This window comes from Procambarus clarkii, chromosome 68 (assembly GCF_040958095.1).
Source record: "Procambarus clarkii isolate CNS0578487 chromosome 68, FALCON_Pclarkii_2.0, whole genome shotgun sequence".
In the NCBI taxonomy this organism is placed as follows: domain Eukaryota; kingdom Metazoa; phylum Arthropoda; class Malacostraca; order Decapoda; family Cambaridae; genus Procambarus; species Procambarus clarkii.
In genome coordinates this window covers 15,295,637-15,313,732 of record NC_091217.1, presented here as the reverse complement: position 1 = coordinate 15,313,732, position 18,096 = coordinate 15,295,637, and the positions used below count along the sequence as shown (strand labels likewise).

The 18,096-nt window shown below is 36.9% G+C and overlaps 1 protein-coding gene across 1 annotated transcript; it reads left to right on the top strand.

Annotated features, from left to right (window-relative positions):
- Window positions 1-2,075: 2,075 nt before the first annotated feature.
- On the top strand, window positions 2,076-16,978 carry LOC123774738 (probable ATP-dependent RNA helicase DDX43). Its single transcript, XM_069310976.1, has 12 exons — window positions 2,076-2,322; window positions 3,689-3,879; window positions 5,486-5,595; window positions 5,967-6,184; window positions 8,424-8,589; window positions 9,279-9,388; window positions 11,874-12,006; window positions 13,225-13,372; window positions 14,454-14,564; window positions 15,154-15,284; window positions 15,976-16,138; window positions 16,294-16,978. The coding sequence occupies exons 1-12, from the start codon at window positions 2,076-2,078 to the stop codon at window positions 16,411-16,413; spliced, it is 1,848 nt and encodes a 615-aa protein (XP_069167077.1). The 3' UTR covers window positions 16,414-16,978.
- Window positions 16,979-18,096: the final 1,118 nt, after the last annotated feature.

Genomic DNA, 18,096 nt, shown 5'->3' with positions numbered 1-18,096 from the left:
GACAGGCTATATCAGAGAAAACACTATACAGTACATGGAACAATGAAGACCTGGCTTAATTACCTTTAGTTTGAGGCGATTTCGTGATCTAACCGGGACACCCTACCCAATGACATTAATGGCCACTAATGATAGATAAACGGGTTTCGGAAAGAACACTTAACTTGATTTGATGACAGCGTGTTGGAGATGGTACACCTTTGGTTTCCATAACACTACGTCCAAGTAAAATTAACAGGAGCCGAATTTGCTCCCGTGTGAGCCTCTGGTCTAGTCTCAACAATGGCAATGTCTAACACTCCTTACTATTGACGCTACTGGCCGACATTGTCCAGATATGATAGGAGCCGAATTTGCTCCACACGTCTCGGAGGTGACGCAACAATGGCTGCCCCTCCTTCCTCACTGACGCCTGGCCTACATTGTCCACATGACAGAAAGTGATAGAAGGGTCACATTTACTCTACTTTAATATTGATAATTAAGTTAATTTATATGAGATGTTTTTATGATGGTAAAGTCCAAAGACTAATGTATTTAAGAATAATTCCCACCATAATAGGTGGTGAATTATAATAGTATGTGGTGATGATATCCCGTTTTCTATAGACAGTAATTCCACTACAAGTTACGTTTTCTATGGGTAACTTGTTGGTAATACAGCAGCAATTATTATCTGTCTGTATGATATATTAAATGGTGTCGGATTTTCCGACAAATACAAGAAATAGGAGAGGTCCCAAGATGCTGCCCTGTGGCACCCCTACTGTCAGTGGTAGAGTGGGGGGGGGAAGTTGTTATTGACGGCTTCAATAAGTGTTATTGAGTGTCACTGGCATTGTCAATGACTCCGTAATAACTATGTGAGCACTTTTAAGGAAGAAAAGTATACAGGAGTGGTACTAAGGCTTATCAGTCACCCTTTGCAACCTACTGACATTTTTCCTGGTTATCATCAGTTGCCCGTCTTTCAGTTAGCTATTTATTGCTGGATGAATAGTCACTGAGTGTGGTCCATGTAATTACCCAAAACTACCCAAAACCTCCTAGCATTACATAAGTAATATAAGAAATGACATGTTCAGTGAAAAAATTACATACTGTATTTACTCAAATGTTTGAGCTGAATGTATAACTTTATAAAATATATTTTTACTCTGAAATAATATAATTTTATAACAAAGTTGGGTCCATCTAATTACTCAAAGCGATCAAAGATGTCACTTTGATCATCGACTCCTATGGTGTCGGCTGCCAACTGGTTCTGTCAAATTTCGTGATAAAATTATATTATTTCGGAGTAAAAATGTTTTTTCATGTTCTACATTCAACACCAACATTATAGTGAGTAAATATAACATATGTATTTCTTCATTACTTACATAATACTAGGAAGCTTTGCATAATTAGTTGGATCCATTGGGTGAAGGGGAAATGTACCCAGTTATCTTTAGTGCTGTAGGAATTTAACCTGACACGTTGACCAGACCACACACTAGAAATTGAAGGGACGACGACGTTTCGGTCCGTCCTGGACCATACTCAAGTCGATTGTGACAATCGACTTGAGTATGGTCCAGGACGGACCGAAACGTCGTCGTCCCTTCAATTTCTAGTGTGTGGTCTGGTCAACATACTTCAGCCACGTTATTGTGACTCATCGCCTGCTTAACCTGACACCTTCACTTTTGATATGATGACCTATCACTGTGGTTAGTGAAAAAATCAGTAGAAGCCATGTGGAGGATTTGAACCTATGCTCTGGGTGCTCCCAAACAAACACGTTAGACCACTACTTTGCTTGGGAGTATCCCAAAGCAGAGGTTCGAATCCTCCTCATGGCTCTTACTGAATTTCTCGCATACATCACGTTAATATTTCACGATTTTTTCACATCACGATTTTCTTGTGCACTACAGTAGTTTTAATAGTAGTATACATTACAAAGGAATATTTTATTTTTTAATGATATTTAATAAAATAATGTATTTAGATTTACTACAAGGTGCTCAGGATAACATACCTATTTAAAAAGAAAGTATTGGACTAATAATTTTTCGTTCTTCACTTCTAGCATGAATCGTCGTAGAGGTGGCCGTCAACAGTGTGACAATTACCAAGATAGCTTCAGCGGTAGAGGCAGATATCGTGATAATGTCAACAATCGGGGAAACTATAGTTACAAAAACCAGCCTAATCAAACTTATGCCAGTCAGAAGTCCGTGAGGTCGAGCAACTCTGACTCGAATTGGGAGTGTCAGAAGTGCAATTTTTCCAACTATTCTAATAGAGTTTATTGCTTTAAATGTGGAGATTCAAAAGGTATGTATACTTGGTTGTATAAACGTAAATGTTAAAGCTAACCTGAAAGTTATTGATGTTGGTAACATACTTTTAAGTTTATTCTGGTAAATCGGTTTCAAAAATCTTATTTGGTTAATTTCCAGAAGAATTTTTACCGTCACATATTACAGCCTTTATCAAATATTAAGAGGGTATAGCTTGAGATTTACTAATCTGTGAGGAGTATTCACTATTTAAGCAATACAGAATGGTATTTAAAAACTGGATACAAATGGGCATACATACTGTGTAGCCTACTGTCAGACCAGTCTTTTGTTGACGTGACGTAAGCTTAAATTTATCCATAAGCCAACCAGTGTTGATTGTGAGTTGTTTGAATGTCTTTGGAATAAATCGTACTAACGAGCAAAGAGGAAGTGTGAACAGAATACAAAAATGACGAATGTGGCAAGATGGAATCGGTTTGTAAAGTCTTTATATTTTTTATATTGAAACTCGTAGGATGTATGTATATCCTGTGAGTTGCAATTTACATTGGGTGCTGTAGTGTATATACAGTATTGCTGGAGTGTAATGGTTTATTTATATACACAAAGGCACAATAGGTTTGTGAGAGTACAGTACATAACATTGTTCTTAAATTCTTACAAAACCACTAACAGGCATAGCATTTCGGGCATGGTGCTGGCTCTACATGCAGTACTTTATCATTACCTCATTTCCCACCATGGGGCAGGGAGGCATCAGTCCAGAGAAGAGAAATTAATGTAAAAAAAGTTAGATATTAAATAAGTCGCTCATCCATTTATTATACTGTATATGCGTACAACTCTGTATCTAAATTATACTACAGTATGTAGTAAATTTTTAAGATATACTCATCACATAGTATAATTATCCATAGGGTCCTCATCTTTGTGGGTTCTCTAACTGTACATCCATCTAACGAGTTTAAAGTTATGATTAGTATTTAAATACTAAGACTTTAGTACTTCTTTGTACCATTTGTGTTCTACCTTTTTTTTTTTTGGTACAAAGGGGGAGAGATTATCTTGAGATGATTGTGGGGCTCAGCATCCACGAGCCCGGTCCTCAACCAGGTCTCTTTTTTTTTTTTTGTTAAAACCACCCCCCCCAGGAAGCAGCCCATAGCAGCTGTAATTCCCAGGTACCAATTTACTGCTAGGTGAACAGGGGTTTCAGGGTGAAAGAAACTGCCCATTTGTTTCCACCTCCACCGGGGATCGAACCCGGAACCTCAGGACTACGAATACCGAGCGCTGTTCACTCGGCTGTCGGGTCATGTTCAGGAGACTGTATGGTGTATGTTTAGTATCAGAGATAATTTTTTTGTCTGATATTTTAAAATTTATTTTGGTTTCAGGCTCTCGATCCTCCTCGCATGATTCACCACAGTGGAAAAAGGAAGACAGTTTTGATCGGCAGAGAGGTCAAAGTAGTGGCCAGACATGTGAAAAAGGTTATCACAGAGGTGAAAATAAATATGAAAAGAGCGAGAAATGTGAACCGGCAAATGAAGGACTAATTGATTGGGATGCACTTATTAAAGCGAGTGTAAGTGTTTATTTCTTATTTGGGTTGCAAGTCTGGGAAGATTTAATCAAACATTCAGATGTATCAAATATTTTTATAATGTATGGGAGTTCACATGTACAGTCACATCTCCCAAATCCGGACATCACTAAAAGGGTTCTTTTAAACAGTGGATAAATTTAAATGGATTTCCCATTTAAAATTTGGAGGCAATTCTTGTCCCCGACAAGAATAATTGTTATAGGAGTATGGCATTGATACCTGCTTTTTTTTGGGGGGGGGGAGGCATGTAATAGTTTGTGAATAAAATGGAGAACAGTGGTGGAAAGATAAGTGACATAATATTGAAACCTAAACTGTATACTGGGAGTGAACAGTTAGGATGCAGTCAAGAAAATGGCACAGAAAAAGACTAGGAGATATATATATATGTATGCATGTTTTATTTATTTTTTGCGTATATTTTTACATGTAAATGTATCATTTTATATATTTAAAAAATTTTTTGCAGAGGTAACTTCGATCAAAGCTGCACTTAAGGGGTTTAAATTTTATGCTAAAGCTCGGTAGTTCCAACAATGTATGCCACTTTGCTCACCTACGCACTTGGGTTAAAATCTCTGTTAGTATTAATTGTGGAAATGTGATTGTAATGTCATGTTTTTTTATGCATTACCTTTATGAATTCATACTATAGGTTTTTTCAGAAAGTTGCATAGCATTTTCCGAGTTGCTTCACTAATCTTGCTCATTTAGGCAAGGTTAAACTGTTTCAACAGAGATAGGCTGGTAATTAGGGCAGGTCATTATTTTGCACCAGTGAAATAGATCTTTATGATCAGCCAGCCCTGTTGGGCCATCCCAAAGGGGAAATTAGTAAACTGTTACTCCATCCTGGAGTCACTTGATTGAGTTATTTTAGTCTACACCAGTCTAAACTATGTATGTACAGTATTGGAAATTTCGGACGGACCTAAACGTCGTCGTCCCTTCATCTTTTATTGTGTGGTCTGGTCAAAATAGAACTGTGAGGTTGGAAAATAGGTACAGTACTTGTACCATGGTGGTGGTAGGTAACTAGCCAAGTGTAGGAGCTGAGCAGGCCAACTAGCAATTAGCAGAGCTGATTGGTGGTTCATTTGATGTTTGGTAGAACTTGGAAGGTCTCACAAGGCCACTCTGGCCTTAAATAAGACTGGTGTTAAAGGGAGAAAATGAAGCAGTGGGACCTGACAGGGAAGTTTAAGCAAACTCCTGATGTGCAATTGCAAAATGTAGGCCTCCCCTGAACACTGAATACTTTTCATGGGAAAATGGATCTTGCCTAAGGGGAGCGACCAAGCTCCTTGCTTGGATAGCTCTTTAACTATATATGTAAAGTGTAACTCTTATAAAAAATATATAAAAGCTATAGCTTTTATAGCTCTCATAAAAAAATTAAGGATCACTACCCAATATTTGATAAGCACGAGCAACATTCTGATTGACTTTGTTTCACACAGTTTAGTTAATTTATTATGCATCCCATACCCATCTTGTGGGTGGTAGTGGAAAGGGTTACAAAGGCACATAATGGGCTCAGGGACTGCTCACAAAATAAAACATTCAATTGTGTTTCTTTTTATAGAATAAGTATGAGGCAGAACGTTTGGCTGCTCTGCCACCACTACAAAAGAATCTTTATGTTGAAGATCCTGAGGTCAAGATTCTCAGTGAAAAAGAAGTGCAGAATTTCAGGTATGTTAAATGTTCATTGTAGCACATTTGAGTGCAAGGGGATCAGTTGATGGAATCGGTCCGTTGCCACTTCTGATACTGTAGTGGACTTTTCTGGGAATATTTGTTAGTCATAGTATGTTATATACAGTATACTGTGCTTTGATAATTGCTTCCATCAGTTTCTCAAACCCTACTATTGCTCAAAATTGATAGTCTGTCACCTTTACTTTTATTTCTTCCAAATAACTAAACTTTGAGAACTTTTGCTCAATATGTATCCCTACAGTTGTACTAATTTTATATGATAAGGTTTAAATGTGTGTTTTATTATTTACAACATTTAGTTATGTATTAACCTGAAGTATGTATTAATTTTGTTAATACCTCAGAAAGAAGAATTTCAATATAACTGTTCGCTGGGACGATGGCAACAGTAAGAAAATACCAAAGCCTGTGCTCACGTTTAAGCAGGCATTTGGGCCTTATCCAGAGTTGCTGGCAGAAATAGAGAGGATGGGATTTGAGACCCCTTCACCAATACAGTGTCAGTCATGGCCAATCTTGATGCAAGGACATGATATGATCGGTATTGCGCAAACAGGCACAGGTATGTGTTTATGTCTTTGTTGGAGAAGCTGTCATTTACATAGTCCTCAGGTAACCAAAGAAATTGTTATTAAAAAGACTTAAATAACCAATGGCACACAAAGTGCATAGATGCACAATCCATTAACAACACTTGAATAATTTACTTAAATTTACCCGAGGGTTGCTTTCTTTCTTGGTGCCTTGACAGTGATAAGTTGACAGCCTGTCAATGGTATCCCCATTGTTTCTAAGGTTTTTTTCCAACTGGAGTTTGAACTGCAATAATGTCTTTGTATTTACATCTTCAGTGGATAGACAGGTGTATGGGATTAACCCTAGGGGGCAAAAAAAAGCATCCCATGTTTTCAGTCCTACATTGTGGCTTGTTGAGCTTGAAGCTGTTGCTCCTTCCATGTTACAATTGACCTTTTTAAAGAAGTGGTTTTGATTAATATCTTTAACTATTAAAAGTTTGAGATCAGCCTTGTAATGTCTGGTTTGCAGTATTAGATCTATGGTCCTCAACCATTCCTTTGTTTTTGTCCCTCTATCCTGCTTTCTCTAAAGTAGATACAGTACAGCATATCCTTTTGAAGGTGAGGTCTCCATGCTTGGATAGAATGGGCATACACCAGGGACCAGATTCACGAAGCGGTTACGCAAGTACTGTACTTACGAACATGTACATCTTTCCTCAATTTTTGACGGCCTTGATTACATTTATTTAACAGATTACAAGCATAAAAACTTGCCAATCAGCTGTTATTGTTATAAACAGCCTCCTGGTGCCTTAGAGCTCATTAACTGTTTAATAATTGTAAATAAAGTCGCCAAAGTTTGAGAAAAGATGTACAGGTTCGTAAGTGCTTGCGTAACTGCTTCGTGAATCTGGCCCCAGATTTGTAAAATTAATAACCAATTTCTTCTCCTTGGAATCAAAGATTCATTTAACTATTCCTAGGGTTTGGGTACCTTTTTGTTTTTTCTGCAGCTCACTTGTGCCACTTTCAATGACTGATGGATCCTGGTTCCAGGGTATTTTTCTTCATCAATTTGCTGTATGATGGTAGTGTTTTGAGAGCTGTGCTATGCACTGTTGTGCTCATATGCAAGGTCTAGTATTTGTCCATGTAAGGTTTGCATTCTCCATTACCATAGATCTTGGTGTAATTTGCAAATTTAATGATTGCAATATTCTTACATCATTGATGTACAGTATACAATAAAAAAAGTGTTGGCCTTATGGTGGAAATTTGTGGTTGTAATGATAGTTATTATGTCATGGATTGTTGTAATTTTGATTTTTAAGTATTAATGTAAGAAGAGGGGGATACAATTAGGACTTTTCCTTCAATCTTTTGAATGGTGGTGCTGTTTGGTGGCTGAAGATACTAGACATGTCTAATAATGTTTTCTTCTTTGGTGAAGAAACATTATAGTTACCTCTTGTATGATAAATTATATCATTTTTATTTAACATCTGGCCTTCATTGACCTTGTCCCACATTCACATCATTGACCTAACTCTTCCCCCTCTTTTCCTTTATAAAATGCAGCCGTGGATGTCCGTCAGATTTGATGATTGCCTAATAGGGTTAATGCCGGCTACAAATAGTATTGTTAGTTTCTCCACATCACTTTAGTAATTTTCTACTGCTGTATTATATTATTATTTTTACAATCTTATAATCTATAAACAAAAATATAATAGTGATTGTATGTAGGTAAATGTTAAGTATTAGCATAGGTATTACTTTTTATGTAGACTGTCAAACTCTGCAACTATTTCATGTACTTTTAAATAATATCTAAACATGCACAATTGAAACAAGACTTACACCATCCAGGATTCTCATTATCTTCATTAATATTATAACTTATCAACTTGTGGGAGGAGAGGAATTTGCATGGGTAAGATCAAAAAGCATCATCTTAAAAGGGCTGAAGATTTGAAGTAAAGTAATTGAATGTAGGTAGAAAAAGTATTATGAATGTGTTGGGAGAAATGAGATGACCATGCCATCATGAATATGATTTTGACTAGTTTGAGAAGAGTGGCAGATAAAGTATCAGATATATCTGTGGAAGTTATCGGTGCTGAAGCTGTGGAGAGCTTCACTACTGATATAGGAGAGCTGCAGGTCTGGATGAGGTTCGGTATATGCAAAAATACGTGCGAGTGAGAGAAGATTTTTGCCATAGAGCTTTTATAAAAGTTGTTCTTTATTATTCATGAATGATCACTTTCCTCTTTACAGGAAAAACCTTGGCCTTCCTTCTGCCAGCACTGCTGCACATTGTTGCTCAGCCAACCCCTCGTTGGGAACGTGTTGGGCCTACTTGTCTTGTTCTCGCTCCAACTCGAGAATTGGCTCAACAAATTGAAAAGGAGGTGTCTAAATATCAATATGAAAATATTAGATGGTAGGTTAATTTTAATAAATTATTGTATATTATTATTTAATGGCGAGTACTGTACAGTGCTTCTAGCAATGGCCCTAAATGTTGGAATAGTAATGCAAGCAGACATGAATGTTTCTGTGGAGTGTTACCACATTGTGTAAAATCAAAGCTAATTGATAAGCTTATTTGTTGAAACATCATAACTATTTATTCTTTAATTTCTCGACAATTATGTGATCAAACTCAAAATGTTGATTTTATGACCCTGCATTATACTAACTGGATCTGGTACCTATCCCAAGGTCTAAATTCATACTAACAAAAATAAGCTTGCCTTTTCTTATTTTATAGGAAATGATTTTTGGAAAAGAATTATTTCAATCAAATTGATTTGAGAATTAATTCCTTTCTATTAATGTTTGCTCCATTCCCAAGGTTTTTTCTTCAGTTTTAAGTTGAATTTCACATAGGTCAACATCTTTGGGAAAATTGTCAAGGAGCTGCTCTCCAATTTTGGAGAGCAAATGTTAAATCGTATTGAATTATTGACTTGTAAATTATACATTTGTTGTACAGTATTTTGACTTTCAGCATAATTCATTGATTAATGATAGCTTTTATTATTAATGACTTATCTGTATTAATAATAGTCTTGTTTAGTATTTTGCAGAGTATTGGTTAATGCCTTGTGGTCCTTTGTATCTTCACAGTGTGTGCGTATATGGTCAGGGCGATAAAAATCAGCAAATTCAGAAGATAAATGCCAAATCAGAAATTGTTATTGCTACTCCTGGGAGACTCAATGAATTTACCAGCAAAAGTAATGTATTAGTAGTTATTGTGATTTTATGAGATTTGATGTGATATCCTTTCTTGCTGATAAGGTAGTTTTTAGAATTTGTTTACTTTGGCATTAATTTATTAAGGATTTAAATTTTTTTTTAGATGTAAGTTGAGAGGCTTAAAATATGTGGAAGGGTGTTAATAAAAGGCCTATGCATGTTTAGAGGCCCAGTTGTTCATACGGACTCCCTACTCAAATTATAAGCCATCGTCCATTGTCGGGACAATTGCACTTCCAGCTGAACCTGTGGGGTGCTGTAGGGAACCATCAGTGTATATGATTTGAGAGAGAATGCTCTGTGGACAGAGCATCAATATGGCTTAAGGCATTGAGCTTTGCCTCAAGACGAAGCTTGGGCTGACCTCTAATTCACCCTTTGGGTGGAAAGGGAGGGATTAAAATTGGAAAGGGTGTAATCTCCCACAGTGCAGGAAAGTGCTACCGTTTCCCTTAGTACAAAATTATAAGTCTGATACATTCCGAGTTTTAACTAAGTTCCAGTTTTAGTTATCCATTTAGAACAATGTAGACCTTCAATAAAGAAATTATGGAGGGCTTCTGTGCAAGGGTTAGGATGAGCCAGCCTAAGCACTTTTATGCCAATCAAAGACAATCAACAATGCTCGGAATATTAAGTTCCTGACTCATGTGAAGTATCTTCATGGTACGAAGGCACTCGAGGATTATCCTCAAGGCTTCGTTACGCAATTTTTCAAGCCTACCAAGCTTTCTTTCAGGCATCAAAGCAGGCAAAGGTGCAGCATAATCCACTAAAGATCTGATGTATGCAAGGTAATCATTTTGACAATTCTGACATTGGCACCATAGCCTGAGTGATAACCTGCAACAGCTTCGAGAGCTCGAAGCCTCGCTTTATACTGACGACAGTCTGAATACATGACCATACAGTGGCACCTCAAGGCCAAGGTATTTGAATCTGTTTACATAGTCAAGCTGGTAGCCAGTTTGACTATGTAAACATACAGTTGCATCTTGGGAACAACTCCTCCCTACTTGGGTGAGTGCCGATTTAGTGTATCTTTCTCTGCTGAGATGACTAAACCTAGGCCCTGACATGAGTCTAATACAGAGTTAAGTGTGTTCTGCATGTTAGCATACCCAGTGGTGTGTATCATTATATCAGCAAAGCTAATGATATGCATGCTCGGTTTGCTCGGTACAGAGTTGAACAGCATGTTTATTAAGATATTAAAAAATGTAGGACTGAGGACACCTCCCTATCTAATACCAAGTTCGAAGTTTCTTGTTACACTTCTATGCCCCTGGAAAAACGCAATGACTTCGTGTTGGATAAGTAACCCGATTCAACAAAGAAGCCGACCACCAATATTCATTCTTGCAAGCTTACTCACGATAACATGTCAGTTTGCAATATTAAAGGCAGACTTGAGATCTAGGAAGGTGGTACATGACTTTTCAGTGTGCAGGGTAAGAAAAGTGGTGATGCAATGATGCACGCTCCATCCATGCATGAAGTCTGGGAGGATTAGGAAATCTGGGAGGATAGCACAATTCTTATTCTATGGAGGAGATAGTTAGGACCATTCTCTAATTTTTTGCAAATGCCGCTAGTAAGGAAAATTGGGTGGAAAGCATTATCTTGAATGGTCTTGGGAATTACAATGTTCATACTGTTGGTCCTAGAGATAGGAAGTTCAGTAACGTAGGTGATATTATACAGCTCAAGAAGGGGATTTCCTGGTATTAAAGGAAGCAAACACAATATCATAAGTGATACCATCGTCACCAGTGGATGTGGCTTCACCTTTGTTTAGGGCTGAAATTATCTTGCTCGGTAAATGGCTTGTTGCATTCGTCTTCCTTGTAGAGCATGAAATCAACAAGCCTTTCTTGATCTCCTTAACCAGCTTTTAATCTGAATTGTGAAACTAGCTATAATTTTTTGAGTCATTTAGAATGGTGAAGTGTGTTTGAGGGAATGGGGGTAAAAAATTGATGGGCCAACAGTGAATAGGTGGGAAGTGATAGTTTGAAGGCACTCTTGAATGTGATGACAAACAAGACAAAGAGGTCCACAGTTTGTGATGTGTTAGTAAGAGTTGTTTGTACAGGTTCTATAATGTAGTAGTAGTATATGCCTGTCATCATTAAGTACGAAGTTTATATTGATGTAATTTCCTGAAAATCTTGCATGTTAACTTATTTTTCATTTAATATCAAGTGATCACCCCATTATACCCATTATACCTTTAATGTTCCTCTGAATTATTCTAAGTTTTGCCTGAAATGCTTATCTTAAGCCAAATTTTTTTCCTATACTGCTTTCACTCCTTTGGCCTGATATGCCTATGAAAGTGGGAAATGTGGTAATGATATATGCTGACTAAATTGTGGAAACTCCTTAAAGTACTGAAATGTTTGTTCTTACGAGAAGTGAATATAAATTATGTCTACTAATAGCATTGCTGTTATCTTGTAGGAGTCATCGATTTAAGTGGCGTATCGTACTTGGTTCTGGATGAAGCAGACCGTATGCTTGACATGGGATTTGAACACCAAATACGCAAGATTGTATTGGACATACGTCCAGACAAACAGTGTGTAATGACAAGGTACGTAATAGGGTCTATAAAAATGTCGTGTATTGTAACTGAAAAGTAATGAGATGCGGTATGGAGACGGTGTCATTACCCTTGTGAACATGATAGTTTGCCTGTTGTACTCTTTCACTAACATTAAAACATCTGGAATTTGTTACCAATAGAGAGGGTTGTTCCATGGGCTCCCATGTAGTTACATTTAGTACATGCATGTATATTATTTATATACAAGAAGGTACACAGCATTGGGAAATTACATACATTACATAAATTACAATCATGCTGATTGAGTAGTACATTCTTGTAAAGCCACTAATACTCCTAGCATTATGGGCAGATCTTTAAGCTAACCAATAAATGTAATGATAGGTACATTGTATTTGAATTCACATAACTACTTAATTATAAATGTTAAATTCCATTGGATTATTAATCTTTGTTATATATAACATCCTATAAAAGTGTCCCCCCTTCCCAACCCCAAGTTTCTTCAACTAAAATATGTTGAAGAAACTGTGAAAGCAGTGAAGTTGTGTATTCTTGTATACATAGCAGTTATGATTTTTGTTTGTGTGAGGGTGGGGACAAAATGGCCAGAATAGTGGCTATAAACTACAAAGTGTAAAGGGCATCAAAATGTAATTAATGTAAAGTGTGCTTTTTATTATAAGGATACATGGAAAGTAAAAAAGTAATTATGTGCTTTTGATACTTTTTCATTTGGGAATTTAGCACCAGCTATAGACACATTCAAGATGGAAGGAAACTGGGGATCATGTGAAACTATCATGCCTGCATCCTTTGTTGAAGATAGACATTAAATACAATAATATTAGTTAATGGTTGACCAGACCACACACTAGAAGGTGAAGGGGTGATGACGTTTCAGTCCGTCCTGGACCATTCTCAAGTCGATTGTCTTGACTTGAGAATGGTCCAGGACGGACAGAAACGTCGTCGTCCCTTCACCTTCTAGTGTGTGGTCTGGTCAACGTACTTTAGCCACATTATTGTGACTCATCGCTTGCATTGGTTAAATAGCAGCCAAAGAAACCCGTCTCGACCTAATGTTCTGACATTGGTATGTGATGATGCAAGGTATACCATTCTTAAGAGTGCTGGGTAGAGAGGACACCACGAGCATAGCTCTCATCCTTTAACTACACTTGGGTAATTAATTAGGTAAAGCAAGTGTTGTATGCTTTATTAATAATTTTCATTGCTTTACAGTGCTACATGGCCTGAAGGTGTTAGAGACCTGGCAAAAAAGCTGCTGAAGGATCCTATACATGTTGTTGTGGGGAGTCTAGCTCTTCAGGCTGTGCACACAGTGACTCAACATGTCACCTTCTGTACTGAGGATGGGAAAAAGGATGAGGTACAGTATTTACCGAGGTTTAACATTTTCCAAGATTTCACATGCTGGACTCGAGTAGAGAAGAGATGAAGACGTTAATACATTTTTTTTTACCATAATTCTTGTCAGCATTTTGCTATGATTATTCATTTATTGGGATGGTTTTATTTCACAAACTAGTATTTATGTAAATTACGAAGAAATTAAGTGGCTTTTGTCAAATATAAGAGTACCAGTACTGGTGAGGGGTAAGAAGAATGGGCTCTTCCTTTCTTGGTTCTTAGCTTTAGCTACATCGTGTGCTGCTTGCTGCTACACTCATTGGCAGTGTTGCTGCATTGGGTGGGCCACCTGAGGTGACGCTGTCACTACAGGGGGTGGGCCACCTGAGGTGACGCTGTCACTACAGGGGGTGGGCCCACCTGAGGTGACAGTTATCATACAGGGCCACCTGTTGCTACTCTAGGAATATAAAAAACAGTAGATATTTGCTTCTGGTGTGGTGTTATGGGTTCTAGCCCTCCAGGAAGTATTTGATGTAATTATTAGTATTGCAGTTCAGTGTTTTGTACATAGACATAGAGTACTTGGTACATAAGCATATTGAAAGTACAATAATGTGTGTGGAAAGAGTTAAATATTAACTTTCAAGGATTTCACAAAGGGTGTTGAGTGGTGTCTGGTTGGAATTTATCATCGTTTGCCTGTCATCAGTAGAAATTAGAAACTGATATCTAATTGATATTCCTAGAGTGAGACTTTAGCAAAGCAGAAATGCTGAGCAAATAAAGGGTCCCAAATTGTGGAATGACCTCCCAAATGTGATAAACAGGTTGGAAGACATTCAACTTTTAAAGTGAGAAACGAGGAAATATTAATTAACATACAACAAATTTCACTCAAATTTTCTATAAAAAATTGTTTGCTTTTGTAAATTTTATATACTGTGTGCCTGTGCCTTTCATCATTGACACCTAAATAGTATGTCATTTGCTAAATTGCTCAACAAAAAATCATGTTAGCTTCTTATTTAGCATTGTGGTTTTCCTTGTTAAATTTATAGTTTTGAAAGTTGTAAGAAATGTATAATTTATATTTTCAGCTTTTGAAGTTTATCAAGGGTATGGCTACCGGTGATAAGGCCATTGTGTTTGTCGGAAGGAAGGTAATGGTCGATCATCTTTCGGTCTTAATGCTTGAAGCAGGACAGATTGTAAGTTCTTTATGATATGCCTGCGTACCCTGTCTTTCACACCCCCTTGTTCTCTGTACCCTCTCCCAACCCTAGCTCTGTACCATCTCCCAACCCTAGCTCTCTGTACCCTCTCCCAACCCTAGCTCTCTGTACCCTCTCCCAACCCTAGCTCTCTGTACCCTCTCCCAACCCTAGCTCTCTGTACCCTCTCCCAACCCTAGCTCTCTGTACCCTCTCCCAACCCTAGCTCTGTACCCTCTCCCAACCCTAGCTCTCTGTACCCTCTCCCAACCCTAGCTCTCTGTACCCTCTCCCAACCCTAGCTCTCTGTACCCTCTCCCAACCCTAGCTCTCTGTACCCTCTCCCAACCCTAGCTCTCTGTACACCCTCTCCCAACCCTAGCTCTCTGTACCCTCTCCCAACCCTAGCTCTCTGTACCCTCTCCCAACCCTAGCTCTCTGTATCCTCTCCCAACCCTAGCTCTCTGTACCCTCTCCCAACCCTAGCTTGTTATGCCATATATAACTGTTTTCAACTTGAGGATTATGATTGAGAATAATATTTAGCATGTTAATTATGATGATCATAATGCGTGTGCGCTCTCAGGTACAGAGCATGCATGGTGACCGAGAACAGTGTGATCGTGAAGAAGCATTAAATGATCTAAAAACTGGGAAAGTCAAAGTTCTTATTGCCACCGATGTTGCTGCAAGAGGAATTGATGTTACTGATGTGACGTAAGTACTGTTTGGTAGTTAATGAACATGTACAGTTAATGTGTTGTTGTTTGTAACTTTGTTCATAAGTCTTGAAATTTTGTGTATTGTTGCTACATATTATTTGCTTAATTTATCAGAGGCTTATCATCCATCTAGTGGACTTGATGGGGGCAGGAAGCTGGCGGTTTGTCTAAGGTCCCACCATTTTTCCTGATTTTTTTTCCCACTGGATTTTCAATCTGGGTGGTCGTGGCATTTATAGCTTCAGGGATAGGCAGTACCATGGGGTTAAATTAATGTGTTAATCCTTGATTAAACATGGCCTTTATTAGTTAATAAATTTGTTTGGCTAATTTGTCTGGTTAGTGAGGCTAGTACTGTACCTCAATAGTACCACATTTGCACACTCATCTTTCTCACCCCTTTCTCTACTATTGTGTCAACTTTAATTGAGGTTAATGTTGAGGTATTTGTAATTGAAGATCATAAAATACAAACAAAACCGGAATATATATATTATTCCAGCCCATTTGCTCGTTACATCACAATGTGCTGAATTAACTTTACCGAACCTAACTGATGTCCCATGAATAGAAAATGAACTTTTGCAAGCTGCTATGATTTGTAGAGAATCATATTTTGTCAAAATGCAGTGTATTATTTGAGGGTAGGTATTACTTGTTTCATTCATATTTTTTAAATTCAACAGACACATTTTGAATTATGATTGTCCAAGAGATATGGAGGAGTATGTCCATCGTGTTGGTCGCACGGGCCGAGCTGGTCGCACTGGCTGTGCTTGTACATTAGTCACACGGGAGGACTGGAAGACCGCTGGCAAGTTGATTGAAATCTTGGAGAAATCAAATCAGGTAATTACACCAGCTTATTTAATATATTGTATATTTAAATACTGTACAGTACTTTAAACTTCTGTTTATATTTACTAAAGGCACATACATATTTATATATATTTTTTTTGCAAAGTAATAAATTGTTATTGTTGATTCATATTAATGATTTCTAGGAGGTCCACCCTGAATTATACCGCATGAAGGAACGTTGGGAGAAAGCCAGGACTGAAAAAAATCTTCGTGAAAATACAAGTCGGTATAGAAATAGGGGGCCTCAAGATGTATATTATTAAAGGACCATTGAAGTAGTTTTATATATGCTGTGCGTGCAATAATCATTGATATTTAGTTAACGTACAACTAATATTCTGATATCTTTAATGTATGAAAAGATAACTTTAATTTGCAATACAGACTTGTTTTGCTGGGCATAGTTTTACAGATATTCAACCAGTAGTACTGTTTTATTGGTGATTTAATATCATCATATCTGAGGTAGATTGATATGATGAGTGATATCAAAAGGGTATAAATTAAAAAGGATATGTCTTTAGTAATAATTTGTTGGAAAGCTTAACCAATCAATATCTATTATTGAATGATTAAATCATATATATTTATAAATTAATAAATTATATGAATTAGCATTAGGATTTGAAAAGTGGTATATGTGGGATTTCAGTCATACAGGGCCTCGGCTTGCTACACATTCCTTCACACGCCTTTGTCTCGACTTTGGCTATCCATATTATTTTCACTCATTATGCTTGTATGTGATTTTTGGCACATTGTACATGTGGCATTTACACTGTTCTTTTTTTCTGATCATCTTACCAGTAATGGTTTCTCTTAAATGTTTTTAGCTAGTAATTTATTGTCATTTAAAAATGCTGCATGATATAATTTTAGTGGATATAGGGTATTTAGGAAAATACTAGAAAATATTTTAGAAAAATAATAAATAGGTATTTTTTAATTTAGGAAAATTAAAAAAAAATTGACTGGAAATTTAGTTGTGAACTGAGTACAATCTGGACATCACAGGTCAGTGGAACATTTAGAAGTAGCTGCTGATATTCTGTTTTTGATGTTATTTGTCACCTATTAAAAATACTATTGACTTTAAAGTAGTATACCCATTATTTGTGTGATGGTATCCTTATGTCATTATTCTTGTCAGTTATACAAGGTTAGTTAATGATAAGTTTTAAAGACAAGAGAACCAAAGTGTCGTTAATTTTATTTAGTCTTGATATAAGTTTCTGGAAATCTAACTGCATGTATTTAGTGTCCTCCATAAGAGGGACAAGTGCAAGACCACATCTTTGTTAAATGTAAAATCTTTGTTAATGGAACTTGTACTGATCTTTAAGTTAAATTACTTTTTTATAGGGAATTATTGTGCACTAGAATACAGATATACATATATTTTTCTACTTGCTTTCCTAGTTATGCAATCAACTTAGTATTAAGTATAGTAAGCAAAATTGAAATGTAAAAGGCAAAAATTTGTGTATTAAATGTATTGCTATTTAAATAAAAGAAATATCTGTAAAAGAAATTGAAAACCATGTGTTTCATGTATGTACTTACATATCCTTCCCGGTTTGGTGCCTTCTTTTTGATACTGTAATTACTTACTTCATGTATGTACTTGAAAGAGTACTGTACATTTTATTTCTGCTAACAATTCTGATATTATTCCGCAGTTTCTTACTGTCACTTGTGTAGAAGCAGAAAATAAAGGGTCAAGGTCTTGTATCACAAAGCCTAACATTACAACTCTCAAATTTTTCAAGGCAAGACATGAAAACTAGCTTTCCAAACACGGCTTACTCAAAATAGCTAGTTTATAATTTTTGAGAAGGTCCATATAAATTTTGATTAGAAGAAGAGATGGGGAGATATCTTGTTTGAAACATGTTAACAGAAAACTTTTCTCCAACCCCCTTACCTTGTGTAGGTACTGGGGATCA

Excerpts from the sequence above, each read along its gene's own strand:
- LOC123774738 (XM_069310976.1), top strand. The coding sequence starts at position 2,076 with ATGAATCGTCGTAGAGGTGGCCGTCAACAGTGTGACAATTACCAAGAT. Across the intron at positions 9,389-11,873 it reads CAATGAATTTACCAGCAAAA|GAGTCATCGATTTAAGTGGC; the intron begins GTAATGTATTAG and ends GTTATCTTGTAG. Across the intron at positions 12,007-13,224 it reads AAACAGTGTGTAATGACAAG|TGCTACATGGCCTGAAGGTG; the intron begins GTACGTAATAGG and ends ATTGCTTTACAG.